Source organism: Trichoderma gamsii (genome assembly GCF_001481775.2).
Source record: "Trichoderma gamsii strain T6085 chromosome Unknown Scaffold_43.2, whole genome shotgun sequence".
Taxonomy (NCBI): domain Eukaryota; kingdom Fungi; phylum Ascomycota; class Sordariomycetes; order Hypocreales; family Hypocreaceae; genus Trichoderma; species Trichoderma gamsii.
This window is the reverse complement of record NW_020171380.1, coordinates 79,197-94,703: the sequence shown is the minus strand read 5'-3', so window position 1 is coordinate 94,703 and position 15,507 is coordinate 79,197. Positions and strand designations below refer to the sequence as shown.

Here is a 15,507-nt window from a genome sequence, read left to right as displayed (position 1 = left end):
GTAGCGGCTACTGTGCCTCATACTGCTATAGCCGAGGGACAAGACTTGATTGGGCGGATAAACCATTTGCGACAACATTGCTTAATACTTGAATAGCTTTTTTGTAGTGTTTCTGTTCTATACCTTCTTTATGAAGAAATATGTAGCCTCTCTCTCAATTCTCTCCTAATGACTAAATGACCAATGGTTACACGACTAAAACAGCGTTGACATAGTTTCCTGTTAGGGTAAACGAATACTGTCCCCCAGATCCCGTTATCTGCGTCTCGGTCCAGACGCTCTGCGTATTTCCAAGCGAATTGGTACTGTATTTATCTGGAGCAGTCACAGTCTTCAAAGTCGCAACTCCCGTCTTGCCTGGAATGACCACTGTGATTGGGGTCGAAGCTGCACCGTTATAGTTGACAATCTTAACAAAGTATGTCCCCGCATCATTTTTCGTCGCAGACCAGTACAGTGGCCCATACCCTACATTCCCAGAGACTGCAGCAGTCTCTGTGCCAATGTTGGTGAAGAAGAGCTTAGATACGTAGTAGCTCATAGATCGGACAAGAGCGTTAGCAGTGTGTTTGATGATGGCGACGTTGTCTGGCTCATCACGGAGACTCTTAATCAGTGCGCCATGGCATATTCCAACAACAACATCCGAGTTTCTCTCCAAGCCCAAAAAGTAAACAGCCTCAGATGTTGCCGACTGCAATGTTGGGTTGTCTAGCTGGTTCGGATTGACGTGGTCGGCGTCGTAGATAGCAGCGTATTCACCCACCAGGACGGGCTGGTTGCGGGGAGCATGGTCGTAGCCACCAAACTTGCTGACCATATCGTCCACGGAGAGATAATCATGGAGATCCTGAATGACGCCAGCGGGCATAGAAGGGTTGGTGAAGTATCCAGACCAAATGGACGAAATAATCTTCATATTCGGGTATGCATTTTTGATGGCGTCGTGAAACACCTTGAAGCGATAGCCTAAAGATGGTTACTCGTACAGTCTATACCAATGTGCAAATGCGGGAACTTACCGACATAGCTAGGAATGCCGCCGTTGAGGAAGTCTTCGTTGCTAATCTCGATGTAGTTGATGGTAAACGGATTTGGGTAACCTAGCGAAGCTCTAACACTGCCCCAATGCGATGTTGATGGACCCTAAGGTATGTTAGAAATAAAATTTGGGAGATATAGGAAGATAAGAAATACCAAAAGAAATTCTAGCTCGTTGAGAACATCTTCAACATAAGTTCCTATGTCTGCTTCGGAGATAATCTCTCCATCCAGATATAACCCGCCCCAAACAGCCAATATCGGTTCGAGATTCATGTCAATGCACCACTATTGATCCTTTTGTCAGAAATTGATGGTTACCTTTGAAGCCCTGAATGAAACTAACCTGCATCATTTCCAAAAGACCGAGGCCATCAGTATTGACATAGCCCCATGTTCCCGGACGTCCAGGGCGGTTGATGATTGGCCCAATGGTTTCATTCCATTTCCACCTGTACGGAGAAGCGATTCCTTCGAGGTTGTTGCCTCCTGGAAATCGAAGAAACTTGCCACCTAGTTCAGCGAGGGCCTCAGAGAGGTCCATCCGAAGTCCATTGTGTGAATTCTTGTACGTCTGCTGAAAAACACTAATCATCTGGAAACGGAGGCTTTGACCCGCAGTGCTAGCACCATCAAAGGTAAGGTGGAATGTATTCTTCTCATCCGGGGCAGAAAATTGCGTAGTAAAGGTTTGTGCATAAGGGACCCAGCCATTGGCCTCTGTTTGGTCGACTTGGAAGGTGGTGCTGCCAAGCATAGAGTTTGTTGTATTGCTCCAGAAAGCGGCCAATATCTGCCCCTTGTAATTGCCACGGAGGTAGAAATTGGCTGCATAGCGAGTGGCGGTTGTTATATTCATGCCTCCGTATCCTTCGTTCCAGAAGCCGGTTGCGCCAGTTGCCCCATTAGCGACATCTACCCGCATCTGCCAGGGAAGAGCGCTGGTTAACAATGGCGCCTGATTATCGAGAGTCAGAGTATCCGACCCCCTGGTGTGCCAATACCGAAGAGTCTGGTACGGGCCCTGGTTATTGAACACATCAGCGCCTTGAAAGGCACGATTCTGAATTAGTTCTGAGTATAGACCTCCATCGCCAGAGTGATAGACATCCTAAAAGCAATCAGTTTGAAGTCGTTTAGCCGGCCACTTCTATAACAAACCTCATAGAGAAGGCCGTACAAAATAGGGCTAGTTGCATTGCCTTGCGCAGTAGATACGGTAAGGGTCACAGCATGAACTGTGGATGCAATGCCCAATAAGGCCGATAGCCTAAAAATGTTGGAGAGCATTGTGATTGTTGGCTGATAAAGATTGCCGAAGAACATTTGGCGATGGTGTTATATATAGGCAATTCGCCATACTGTGAAGACAAAAGGTAAACAACCAGCGAAACTACAAGGAAGTCGGACCGACAAGGGGCAAGATGGAGTTGAGCATACGTTTAGTGGGATGCACTTGATTCCTTCGGCCAATTTGGCCGCTTGTTCGATCTTGAAAGTTTGCTACTTCAGGCCTCTCGGGAGTTGAACAACTCCGCGCTTCTCACCATGAGACAGGCCCGGCGTTCACTCTCGGTGCAGCTCCAGCCGAGTGTATAGCCCTGGACGTCGCCCTAGACTCAGTGGGGCGTGTCAGATGCCAGCTTCGGTGGCTTCAGGTCCCAACCCCGGATCTGCCGATTCGGCATTTATGATCTAGTCTGCACCATTGCTTGGGACGAGCTTCTCTTCAGCACGATCTCAGACCAAGGACATGCTAAAGACAGTGGCGTTTTCGTATGATCCTGGTATCATGTAGTATTAGGCAGCAATTATCACAGAATCCCGCGAGGACGTATATCATGTATGTCGCTCATTGGGTCCAGCGGCTTAATGTTGTACGCGATAAATATTCTTTCTGTGAGTAGTTTCGAGCTTACAACACAAAGGGCGGTCAATAGCGCAGCATCTTGGATACTCTTCTTCTTTTTTTAATCTAGCCTATGTTAGAGGGTTTCAAGCTTGTCATCTTCAATTACCCCCAAACTAGCAAGTACAGATGGACAGAGCAGTTGGCACAGCAGCTCTCTCATCAAGGATGCTCAAGCCATAGCATGATGTATTCTTTAAACTTTGTCATATCGATCTTCTACCGCCAGTCCATCATCCCTGAGCTGCTGCAGGTGCCCCCGCTTCTTTCCTTGATGAGGTCTCCCCACATGTCCAACTGGAGCCCATGCGATGACTAGGTATTGCCAGCGTTCAACGGGGTATCGGACGACGATGTTCTTCCATAGCGTCAAGGATACGGCCAAGTAGTGTGCCTTGTTATCCGATGGGGGATGAGAGTCAAAATTCTCTAACAATATTTATGTGCCAGCTCACCTCATGGTTAAGTTCCAAGCTGCTTCAATGGCAACTGCTTCAATGGCAACCTGCTAGCGACGATGCTAGCGGGCATTATGCCACCACAAACATGGATGCTTGAATGTTGGTGACCGTCTTCCGCTCCGCTCACCAAGCTAGCGGTATCTACGGCGCTCAATGTAAGTTTTTCATAAAAGAATTTTTTTCCCAATCTCCTGTAAAAACAAAATCTTGCTATTCCATTCTATTATCTGTTGTATAATAGTAACAACAGCGTGGGCGATACCTTTCGTCCAGCTTCAATAATAGCAACACATGGTTTACACACCGAAATTGGCAGCTTACAGTACCACACCATCCACGAACTCTAAACAAAAGGCAAATAGATACTCACAGATGAGCGAACAAGACACTACTGTTTTCTGTCGTACTAGAGAGAAATACTGGACGAATTCCGTTTCGTATTGCATACACGTTCATAACACCATTACTCGAGCAGTTTCTTCAAGTCCTCCCTCTCGTCAAACTCTTTCAACATACTGGCAACATCCTTATTTCCAGCTTCAGCAATCCTCTGCATATACGGAAGCAGTTCCTTCATCCATTCGCCCTCCTTTCCAGCCTCAGGAGCTCCCAAGCCCCACTCACGGACATGAAGCAATGGTGTGAATCCCACCAAGGCAAGTCTCTTTCCCTCTTCACTGGGTGGGAGCTGCTGGGTAGATTCGTCGAAACTCACACCAAGAGCGGAGTACCAGGCATTTTCGATACGCTGCGCGAGTCGATCAAGGTCTGCTTTCGTTCGCTTGGCTGAGGTGCGCACGACGCCGACAATGCGATTTGTTTGCGCAGAGCGGCGAGTTCCGGCCATGAAATGAACAGTGCTGCCACTTTCATCGGATTTGGTGAACTGAACATGAACAAACAGGGATGGAGTGGTAAATGTGGTAGCATGTAGATTGGTGATGGCTGAAGCTATCTCCTGCTGCTGCTCGCTGGTGAGCGGGTAAGAGTGGTGAACCTCGTAGTAAGGCATTTTGGACTTTGTACAGCGATGAATATGGAAGTGGCTGTGATGATGGAACACAACAGAATATGCAACAGTAATGGAGGACATATATAATCAATGATCTATTGCTTAAAAGGTTAAACAATGGAATCTTAACACCCGCAATTAGAGCACGCCGAGTATTCGGGAGGTCGGAGGTCGGCGCTCGGCAGGCATCGAGCCATGGTAAGCGGCACTAACGTCACAGCCTCGGTATCTTCCGCATGCACTCTTTCAAATATGATCAATTAGATGGATTGTCTGACTGCTTAGTATGACACTAAACGGATTCTAAATTGATTGTACAATGATAATGAATACGTAAGGAAACCAAAGAGCTCAGCGACCTCCTACGCCGCTAACAAAGCTACAAGTATGGCTGACCACTTCTCGCATTTGAAGTATACTATAGACTTATTGCCGCATCTTAAACAGCTGGCTTGTCATCATTTTATGAAGTATCTTCTGAATGTGATTTAATTGGCTATTTAGCTTGTACTATAACTATGAACATATGTCATACATGTTTAAAAGCAAGTCGTGTGGCTCCCGCTCTAGGTCTTGTAACAAGCACCCAGTCTAATTTCCGTCCCGTTCCTCTACTGAGTATGCGTCCAACTGAGATACTCAATGGCTTGTTTTCAGGCATATTGGTCGTGTATAGGATTAATTCTCTATAGAACATATGGCAGAATCCTAAAGATCTTGACTCCAGTGGCTGCTGTGAGTAGCTGCATGCGCGACAATTAACACGACATCTGTCAATGTGTATTGCTGCGTTATCTTTTTTTCCAGCTTCGTGCCCGATTCGTTAGTAAGCCAACCGAGGTCCACAACCCTCTTCGGTAGCCTAGATAGGTATCTTGCGAGGTTCTGTGAAGCTGCAATCATGCTGTCAAACTCTCTAGTATGCGCCATGTAGCCCAATTCAAATCTGACCTCCGCTTCACCCGACAAATCATCTTTGCTCTCGATATGCTGAATAATAACCAGATTTGTACCCATAAGCACAAACACGTCGTCACCTTCACAAACGCTAGTATCTTTGTTCACGACACAGCAGTCATTGGGCCACACCGCATGATAAGGACCAACATTGTGTGCTGCCCACGAAGTCTGAGATTTACCGGCTTGAATCTCGTGAAGCGCGTAGCCCTGATATAAAAAAGCTTCAGCGTCTTTTTCTCTTGCTTCTTTGCGCTCTTTCCACATCTCACACCAATCGCATGTTGAGGCTGACACATGCTTGAGATGTCCCAGATGGATAAAGTCGACTTCGAAGGTCAGTTCTGAGATAGATGTCAAGATTTTCTTCACGATTTGACCATCTTCAGTGAATGCCGATAGATTTGTATGAAGCTGCAATATGTCAAAAATATCTCGAGCGGCATAGATATTGAGCTCTCGAGGCATATTGCTTAGTAGACGCACAAAGAGTTCACAAGGCTCTGCCGAATAGTCGGCAAGCACATCGAGTGACTGTCTCTCGGTGGAGTTTTGACCTGCGAGGCCTAGCAAACCAAACACACGGTCTCGGTTGTCAAGACATTGTGCCTTTCCAAAATCAACAACTAGCTTGTAAAGCTGTTGCTCTGTTTGATCTTCTTTGGAACTCCGCCGTTCTAGTGCACTCAGTAAAGACCGGGCGTGGCGTCCTCGAGGCGTGCTCCCGAGTTTGATATCCCCGCCTGTCAAGCCCCCTTCGTAGAATATACCCTTGACCGATCTCGGGAGACGCCTGAACACCGACCAAGTAGTAAGTTTTGGACCACAGAAGAAGACTATTGACCTCGCGAGTAACAGCTCTTGAATGATCCAAAGTCGAGTCCAGTAGCTTCGTTGATAGATTGTGTCTAGCGCGTCGCCGACCTCCTCTTCCCAGCTGATTGCTGCTAAAGCATCATCTTCGGCAGATACAGCATGTGTCTCGCACATGTCGAAGATGACATCGCTCTCTGGCGTGGCTGGCCCCAGCCAGACGAGCACTACCCGGGCCTGTCGGTAGATATCTCCCATACGCTGAACCTGGGCATTTCGCTCGAGGATATTGCCTTGATCGATGCATATGGCATCTACAAACAGCCACTCATCTTTATAAGCAGACTGAGAGAGTATTTGGAGAAAGTCGTAGAGATTTTGGCGAATTGAAACGTCTTCGTTGTTAATTTGGATTTGAGCTGCCGCCTCAGCATTACCCCACTCGTATGACACCGCGTTGTATGCAATATCGTCTGTGAATTGTTGGACGGCTAGATCCAACATAAGTTCCTTTGCTCCATGGTCTTCGAAATTTTTGATCTTGACAAGCCTAATATAGTGGCCATCGGTGGAAAGCGGGACATGGGAGAAGACTTTCGAATCCATTGCTAAATTGGCGAGGCGAAGGCGCTGTACAAAAAACTGCGCAGATTGCATAAGGCAGCGATGCGATGAACCTAGAAGCTGTAGGCTAATTTTCGGTAAAAGAATTTCAGTATTTACTACCTGGCGCATTATAAATAATAATTTTTTTTATCTATAATATTATATTAGATCGAGTTAGCTCCGGCTGACCATTTTACCTTGTATTGGGATTCAAATAGTAAGCCCAGACTTAGTATTCGACTAATAGTAAAAAGCGAAGTGATGTAAATAACATAGAAACTAATTAGCATTTACTGTTGTAAAATAGCTTTTGTCTGGGTAATCAATAATAAATAAATAAATAAATAAACGGGTATTAGATAGTAATACCTTAGTAATTAATTAAGCTAATATAGTATGGAAAGAATATAAGAATAATATCTTATAGTTATAATAGTATAGTTAGTTCCTTATTCAATCCATCCCTCCTTTTTCATAATCTCCTTTGTCCATTGATCAAGCCTCTCAGCTAGTTTCATATCTTTTGCTATAACACTCTCCCGGCCAGCTTCTGCAATCCTTTGAAAATACGTGCCGCTTTGGTTAGCTTTCATTTGTGGACTGGCAGCACAGAACAAGCTGGTCCACGCTCCTTTGTCGTTGTCAAATCGCGCACCCATGAAACCAAATATTGCGAATATCATTCTCAATGGCTTAGCAATCTCTGCTTTCGCACCTAGCTGACTTTCGACCAGACCGGGATGCACAATAGCCGTCCATATCTCGCCCTTGCCAGCCTCAGCATGCTGCGAGCCAGGCCCGTAGCATTTGTTGAGCATTTTTGCGTGGAGAATGTTGCCCAGCTTAGATTGACCGTAGCGAGCCATACCGCTCTCATGCTGCAGTGATGTGCTGTCAAAGTTGATCCCGCCATTGGGTGCATAGTAGTGGCCGGATGAGGACAAGTTGACAACGCGAACACTACCTGGGGGGAGTCCTTGTGAAGTCTTCAACAGCAAGGGGAGTAAGTGAGAGGTGAAGACCCAATGAGCAAGGTAGTTGGTCTGCCATTGCTCCTCATGTCCATCGCCAGATATACCAAACGGAGTCGCCATGATGCCAGCGTTGTTGATAAGTCCGTGGAGCGCATTCTCCTTGGAGAGCACAAATTTGGCTGCAGAGACAACCGTATGCAAAGATAAGTGATCCATCTCGAGTAGCGTTATATTCGCATGTGGGTAGAGACTCTTGATTCGAGCAGTGGCATCGGATGCCCTACTGATGGAGCGAGCACAAAGGTAGACGTGAGCACCATGCTGTGCGAGACGGGCGACGGTTCCGTAACCTCTGTTCCTAATATTAATAAACCAACTGGGTACACGGCGAGAAACAATTTAGAAAGGGACGGGAAGAACGAACATGCCAGAGTTTCCGCCGGTCACAACATACGTTGTGCCAGTGAGATCGGGCAAAGAATCGGGATGAAACGTCATGGCGTTTGTACAGTGATTTCCAAAATTGAGCACAAAAAGAATGTTGTAAGATAACAGCTGTCAACCAGGCGGGCTCTCAAGGTCGACATTTCTCTCGTCTTTTGTACTAGCAAGGCGTGCTTTAACATCAACATTCTAACGAGTGAAACAACTAGCCGCAGCCCATACTTACCCCTAAGTTACATATCATCTCCTTCTGAATCTGGGATATACCATATGACCTCGCAAAACTAGGTAGTAGATTTCCCTATAAAGTGCTCTCAATCTAACAACGCTGCTGGAATGGTATGATGCTAGCTTCATATATGGGGAAACTCCACTGGCTAGTTCTGTGGCTGTACTGTAAGCCAGGTGCATGAGCCCAGCCCAAGTTAGGTTAGGAGATGGGCCATGCGCCAATACGCTTCCAAGGTTGTCCTACCCCGGCACAGGTAGGTAACTGTCAGTTAGTCCTCGGCCTGAGCTTTCAGAACCAGAATGAAGTTCATTGCCGATTACAACACTACTTCATTCTACACAAGATTGTTCCCCCCCCATGGATGCAATGCAGATGAAGCCCCCAGTACTGCCCACTGGTGCAATCCAGCTCACGCCCATGCAGCAGTTAACAGAGGTGGGTACATTTTGAGCAAAGGAGCATCCTTGTTGGTCGCCCGGCTTGCTGACTGGATCGTAGGCTGTGGTGAAAGACGACGATTGGACTGGCCTCACGGACGCCGCAGCTCGGAAACGGCGCCAGAATCGTCTGAACATGAGAGCGTACAGTAAGTTGCACACAGGACCCAGCCATTTCCAGCTCTGCACCGCGCCGCACACCTGACATTGTTTCAGGACGACGGAAAGCCCGGGAGCTCCTGCTTGAAGGCAAGCAACATGATGGTAATGATACATCGTGCATTGCGTCGACAGGACAAGGCATGCCTTACTGGTCCGAGAGTCAGCAGACTGTCTTCTTTGCTCCATCTTCAACACTCGAGGTCATGAGACAACCACTTATACCACATGAGCACAATGACCTCTTGTCGAAACGATCTTCTGTAAAACCCATATACTTTCCACTTTGCCCCGACCATCTCATCACCCTCCTTCAGTACAACGTTCTCAGAGCCTGCATCACCAACCGCCAGCTCGTCTCACGCCTACTCCCCGATCCCCGGAACGAATGTTCCTCCACAGCGCTCCATGTGCTCCCCTGGCCTCTTCCAGACGGCGACACCGTCCCCGAGACATTGCGGCCCACGATTCTCCAACAGACGATCTCGCATGAGGGATGGGTCGACATCATCCCGCATCCCGTGTGGCGCGACAACCTGCTGCTCGCGATCGGGCAGTTCGATGAGGACGAGCTGTGGGCCGACACAATTGGTGGTCTATTTGATGGATTCCCTCATTCCGAAGTGGAGCGTCGCGGAGTGATTGCCTGGTGGCCGCCCTGGGATGTCAGCGGGTGGGAGCTATCGGAAGGATTTTGGAGCAAATGGCAATGGGTGTTCAGAGGCTGTGATGATGTACTTTTGGTAACGAACAGGTGGAGAGAGAAAAGAGGGGAGGACCCTCTTGGCTTTGGCATGCAGTAGGAACGAGATTGGCTTCATCAGAAGCAATGCTCAATCGTTGAAAATGCCTGTTGTAGTGTTGCATAGAGAAAATGCATTGTAAGATACTTTAGTATTGTAGCTTTGCTAGAAGCTTAGTAGGTTGGCAACCTAGCTAGGCCTCGGCCCGGTTTATGAAACTGTTGAATTAGCTAGCAAGTATAATAAAGACTCTAGAATCTTCCAAGATATCCTGGTTTACTGCATCTAAATCCGCTGCCGGCCTCGTAAGTATCGTAGGAGACTCCAAACATATAATGTCTTCGATATAACTTGACAGGCGCATATACGAGGTGAAAAAAGTGAGTCGCTGTTATCAGCAACCGAGTTGATGTAGCAGTAACCTCTGTTTATCTCCAAGCGACATTATTGCCACCCTCAATTTTCATTCTGTCACAATGCCAACACCGGTCTTGAACCGGTGCAACCACTCTGCATTATCAGCAACTGTCTGATTCCACGGATCATCGCTGGAAGTCAATTAGTACGGCAGAAGAACTATGGAATAGGATAGCTACTTACTCGTCATACATCAAAAAGCGAGCATGATGCTGTATCTCCTTGTCGGATGGTATATGGCAATTTGGGTTATTTGGAGACATGGTAGACGTAACCCAGCGTCCCAGCTCCCGACCCAGCCAGTTGTAGAAATTGGGATCATGGAGCCTATAGGCTCCCATATGAACACCAGCGTTTTGAGTCTGTGAGCCAGCATCCACTTGGTTTGGAGGAAATGTGCTTTTGCTCGCCTCTGAACCAGAGCTGACCGCTGTTTCAAAGTTTATCGGCCCGTGAGTGAAGATTTCTTGGCCCAATGTCGGGGCTCGAGGTGGAAAGGGTTGCTGTGATGATGAAAGCGTGCTAGTACCAGAATTTGCAGGCCAAGTGCTTGACTCCCCAAGCAAAGCTTTCTTATTTTGACTGCCCTCATGGATAGTCTCTTCATTATGTATCATGAGAGTGTCAAACTGCGTAGTATCAATAAATGGTGAGTCTAGAATTGTGCCAGATGTAGTCCATAGAGTCGAGTGGCCGATCAAAGTCGAGGATATAGATGAGATACTAGGTTGAGTGGCAGGAAGATTCGCGCGTTGTCTAAAGTGATTGAGCCAATCAGTCGAGGACGATTGTATCAACGCCATAAACCACGTGTACACCAAATCAGACAAGGACAGCTGTAAGCTCTGTTGCATTTGTGTGACTATTTTACGAGTCTCAATCTGTAAACGAGCATCGGAGATTGTTGTCTGATTGACCAAAGCCTCTGCAAGGACGAAAGTATGAAGTTGCGCCTCAAGGGGACATTCTTCGAATAACGTTTTCTTTCCTCTAATCTCGAGTGTTCGAAGCCTTCCCTCAGATGGTGTTCGTATAGGAAGAAATTGCGCTTGAGTAGTAATAATCTCGTTTGACAAGACTAAGTCACGCAGCCATGAAGGCTGTGGGTCTACTTCCAGCGACGATATCTCGGAGGCGAAGATGATGCGACAGGCTTCAAGCTGCATTGCGTCATTACCAGGAATCAGCCCAGTTCTGTCTTGATAAGCTTCGACAAAGCATGAGAGCTCGACGACGAGTAGTTCGTAAGCTGAACGAGGGGACTCCGGTGATATATCGCTTGCTTCGAATGGAAACGGGCTGCTTCTTTCTTCACCGAGAAGATCTATGTGGCAATTAGCTTATTCCAAGGTTTGGGAGAATATGCGAAGATGTCCTACATGGTGGAAGGGCGTTTTCGAGTGTACCTATAATGGCATCTTCGAAGCCCCAATCACCAGTCCAATTAGCCATAGTTTTGCCCATTTTGAAATGGTCAGCTAAATGCTCAACTCGGTCATTCCACGAGTCCAGATAGGTTCCACAAAACCCACACCGTGATCGAATTATGGTAGTCGACTTTTTCCAGCCTTCTGTAACCGCATCCACTAGTTTCGATTTGTGTACCAGGTGTAAATGTTGCTTAAGATGGTCCTTTCTATTAAAGATTCGTTCTTGGCAAGAATTTGGGTTGTGACTATTGATATGGCCATCGGATGGCTCCGGTTTACCACAAAAGACACAAACCAGTTGGCCAGTTTCGCCATTGATGGCCCGTGGTCCGTCTGGAGAGCACATCCACCGTTCAAGAGGTATGTGAAGAGTCTTTTCATGTCGCTGCCAGTCGTATTTAGTTTTGAACGATTCCGCGCAGAATGTGCATTGGAATGGGTGCTGCTTATTGCCCATCAGAGACCTCCTCGGTCTTGGAAGCAGCCTCCGCTTTCGACGTCGCGACTTGCTACGCATTGGAGCTGGCACCCCCGTGAAAGAGCCACTGGAGCCATATGAGTATATTGAGGTGAGTGAGCTCCCACTGGATGTCCCATAGCTATTGTCTGACGATTCGTTGATAGAGTGGCCGGATCCATCGTCCATAGCTTTCGACAATGGCTCACCTTGGTACTCATGTCAGTGTCCATTCTTGTTTGTTATATCGGTCTATGAACCCGTTCAGTGACTTACTTCGTGCCGACGTAGCACGCTGGATTGCTTTGGCAATAGCAGTGACCGTTGCAGGCTCACTCTCTGGAGGTGAGTCGACCCAGCGTTCAAGAGGGCCCATGGCCTGGTGATCATTCTTTGTCCGGACTGTAGGCGTATCTGGTCGTCTTGGAATATCTATGGGCTCTTTATTGGAATGGAATACAGGTGTTGCCTTCCGCGAGGACTGTATGCTCTGGTGCATCTTTTCTCGCCGCCTGGTATTGGCGAGCCAGTTCTTGATCTGCGTTTTAGACAGGCCGGTCTGATCCTGTAGTGTTTCTGTTTCTTCTTTGCTTGGATACGGATAATTGTAGTTATTTTCAAACCACTTTGTCAATATTCTGGATGATTCCCGAGAAAAGCGTGTGCCTATCTTTGGAGGATTCGCATTCAGAGTAGAATGGCCAAAGTCAGACCCTGCAGATTGGATACCCGATTCCCAACTCGCATTGGGCAGCAGCGGTGGCGTCGTAAAGGATTCATGTAAAAGAGGCGTGAAATTCTCTTGAGAAACATCTTCATTGCCTGCGACTGGACCGCTCTGACTTGATGGCAGATCAAGCACGCGAAAACTAGCATCCATTGGAGCTACAGTGCGAGATGCACATGGTGCCGCTGATGCCGTATTTTGAGAGTCCCAAAATTCATTATCGAGGCAATCTTGAAGTTGTAGACGAGGTGTAGTTACTGCATCCCAAGGTTGCTCCGAAAAATGCGTGCTTGGAACTTGAGTCGAAATGCTGCGCTGTGTGACGTCTTCTTGGAGTGGCGGTTGATCCTGATGCCCCGAGAGTAGAAGAGTGTCAAGGTCTGTATCGTGGCGAGGCTGGACAAATTCGCTCTCAGAACCTGCCATTTCACATGGATGGGATCAAACTGATAAAATGGATCGTCAAATTACTGTGTAGATTGGTATTCATCCGATGCTACTTGCATGATGCAAAGGAATTGGAAACTCAAGTGCCAAAATCTAGGAAACGATGGACGCTTGGTAAAGCCACCAGGACCCACTTGATCAGGTAAGCCCGCTATCCATAACTGCTGCGCTGCCTGCAAGGCAGGAAAAGGGAACATTGAAAACAAGGAGTGCAAGCAGTTGACAAACGATAATCAATTAATGCAATTATGTATTAAGTCCTCCTGATATCATATAAGGAAGTGACTATGTTTCTAGAAAAACAATCTTGTGGTGGAGTAAGTGTTCCTACGAATTGCAAACTGCGGTCAGGATAAGTGGCAAATAAGAAGCCTCCATTCGGAGAAGACACGGCATAGCAGCTAACGTCTCTGCGGTGATCATTTTGACATTTATGAGCAGCACTTCATCTATAATTACTATCCTACTTATATATAAATGTGGTTTTGCATTTTTGAGAGAACATCAGCTGGCTGAGAAAGTCGGCAGAGCTCCTGCTGCTTGTACTTCTATCCATCACTCAGTTAGCCTCTCTCTTGCAATAGAGATATTAGAATCGCGCCAGTTGTTCTATTAAATCTCAGGCCGCATATCAAGTTGTGTGCTGACCATAATGGGCTTGTGCCCAACACCACGTCTTCTATATACAATTATGACAGGCGCCAACGTCAACAGCAAAGCGACAAATGCTAGTAGTGTGCTTGCCCACTGGAAACCTAAATGTAAGTACATCGGCTTCGCAGCCAGAGGGAGAAATGCCGCAAAGAGGTTTTCCCCAAATGCCACGGCTGCGATGGCGCTTGCTGCGCAAGCCGCGTACTCATCGGTAACGTATATGGTAACAGCGTGCACTACTGTGATGATTGCAAATCCAGTAAGACCCAATCCTATTGCCGGGACAATCCAGTGGGACTGAAAAATGCCCCAACCGTACATAAAAAGCCCACCGGCCAGAGCAATAGCCGTGCTTGGGATTGAAAGGTACAAGATAGATTCGGGAAATGGCGCTCCCAATGCTTCCTTGTTGGATGCTGCACTACGAGTGTAGACCTTATTCTGTAGCAAACAGGCTGCGAACCCTAAGAGCTGCCCTATTCCAATGCTGACTTGCACAATACCACCGCTGGCGTCGGACCAGCCATAAACATCTGTGAAGACAAGCGGTACCGACTGAGTCGAAATAAAAATAAGACCGAATGTGAATGAAGACCAGGTGGTCATGGATATGATAGTCGGCTCCGTAGTTAGAAGCACAGCGCTGCGGAAAATGGTTTCCGTGAGAATGCTCGCCGGAGATTCTTCCATCTCATCTTGATCAGCCACTATGCCAGCTTTATAGAGACGGCTACGGATAACGGAACCTCTGCTCTCTCTCATAAATACGATGACAAGAGGAATAGAGGCGCCACAGATGATGAGTTGAATCCAGATGATCCTACCAGCAATCAATAAAACATTCCAACGTCATGGCCTTTGAACTCAACTCACCAACGCCATCCCAAAGGCTCCTCGACGGCGCCCAACACAGGGCCCATTGTAACACCCAGAAGAAGCGAAAGTACGTACACAGTCAAGGGCAACGCGCGCTCGGAGTGAGATGGAAACATGTTGGCAGCAATGCCATCAGCTGCGTTCTGCACAGTACCGCCAAAAATGCCAGCAAACACGCGACAGACCACAAGGGTCGCAAAATTTTCGGCTAAAGCTTGTGGTATGAGGAAGATGCAGAATAAAATGAAGTAGGTCTAAAGTATGAACAATTATAAGCATAAGTCGGCAAAGACAGCATCAAACAGGCAGGGTCACTTACCACATATGCAAGCCTCACTCCATATGTATCCATCAAAGGCAGCGTGACTAACGGAGCGACGGCCGCTGCGGCATTCCATGCAGTCGAAGAGAAAAAGCTGACGTCGAGAGCATTATTCGATAAGTGAAACTTTGATGAGATAGGAGTTGAGGCTGTCGTGATGGAGGTGGCATTAAGTCCAACGATGAATGTGACCCAGCATGCTATGCCCATGGTTGTCCATTTTTGCCACAACAACCAATTGAACGGATTGGAGGGATGCTGAGCCCATTCAATCGCGTCGTTGGTCGAAAACTGGGTCGAAGCCAGCTGCGATGAAGTACCCAGCTCTTGTTGTAAAGGCTTTTCTTGACTCATGACTTTTGAGCTTCAGAGAAGTGATGAAAGTTTCT

General features: G+C 47.3%; 7 protein-coding genes across 7 annotated transcripts; 1 reads left to right on the top strand and 6 right to left on the bottom strand.

The window, feature by feature from the left end:
* Positions 1-187: 187 nt before the first annotated feature.
* Positions 188-2,331, bottom strand: TGAM01_v209183 (hypothetical protein; the record flags this gene model as incomplete). The annotated part of the gene is made up of 5 exons (XM_018809994.1): positions 188-969; positions 1,023-1,146; positions 1,198-1,329; positions 1,388-2,152; positions 2,203-2,331. 5 exons carry the CDS (start codon positions 2,329-2,331, stop codon positions 188-190), a joined length of 1,932 nt encoding a protein of 643 aa, XP_018656817.1.
* Positions 2,332-3,874: 1,543 nt separating this feature from the next.
* TGAM01_v209182 (hypothetical protein) lies at positions 3,875-4,423 on the bottom strand (the record flags this gene model as incomplete). Its single annotated transcript, XM_018809993.1, has 1 exon — positions 3,875-4,423. One exon carries the CDS (start codon positions 4,421-4,423, stop codon positions 3,875-3,877), a length of 549 nt encoding a protein of 182 aa, XP_018656816.1.
* A 708-nt stretch (positions 4,424-5,131) lies between these two features.
* On the bottom strand, positions 5,132-6,799 carry TGAM01_v209181 (hypothetical protein; the record flags this gene model as incomplete). Its single annotated transcript, XM_018809992.1, has 1 exon — positions 5,132-6,799. The coding sequence occupies one exon, from the start codon at positions 6,797-6,799 to the stop codon at positions 5,132-5,134; it is 1,668 nt and encodes a 555-aa protein (XP_018656815.1).
* A 449-nt stretch (positions 6,800-7,248) lies between these two features.
* Positions 7,249-8,271, bottom strand: TGAM01_v209180 (hypothetical protein; the record flags this gene model as incomplete). Its single annotated transcript, XM_024550505.1, has 2 exons — positions 7,249-8,125; positions 8,198-8,271. The coding sequence occupies 2 exons, from the start codon at positions 8,269-8,271 to the stop codon at positions 7,249-7,251; spliced, it is 951 nt and encodes a 316-aa protein (XP_024404750.1).
* A 544-nt stretch (positions 8,272-8,815) lies between these two features.
* TGAM01_v209179 (hypothetical protein) lies at positions 8,816-9,848 on the top strand (the record flags this gene model as incomplete). The annotated part of the gene is made up of 3 exons (XM_018809990.1): positions 8,816-8,884; positions 8,948-9,035; positions 9,103-9,848. The coding sequence occupies 3 exons, from the start codon at positions 8,816-8,818 to the stop codon at positions 9,846-9,848; spliced, it is 903 nt and encodes a 300-aa protein (XP_018656813.1).
* A 403-nt stretch (positions 9,849-10,251) lies between these two features.
* TGAM01_v209178 (hypothetical protein) lies at positions 10,252-12,972 on the bottom strand (the record flags this gene model as incomplete). The annotated part of the gene is made up of 4 exons (XM_018809989.1): positions 10,252-10,336; positions 10,389-11,529; positions 11,585-12,301; positions 12,369-12,972. 4 exons carry the CDS (start codon positions 12,970-12,972, stop codon positions 10,252-10,254), a joined length of 2,547 nt encoding a protein of 848 aa, XP_018656812.1.
* Positions 12,973-13,878: 906 nt separating this feature from the next.
* Positions 13,879-15,472, bottom strand: TGAM01_v209177 (hypothetical protein; the record flags this gene model as incomplete). Its single annotated transcript, XM_018809988.1, has 3 exons — positions 13,879-14,740; positions 14,794-15,050; positions 15,116-15,472. 3 exons carry the CDS (start codon positions 15,470-15,472, stop codon positions 13,879-13,881), a joined length of 1,476 nt encoding a protein of 491 aa, XP_018656811.1.
* Positions 15,473-15,507: the final 35 nt, after the last annotated feature.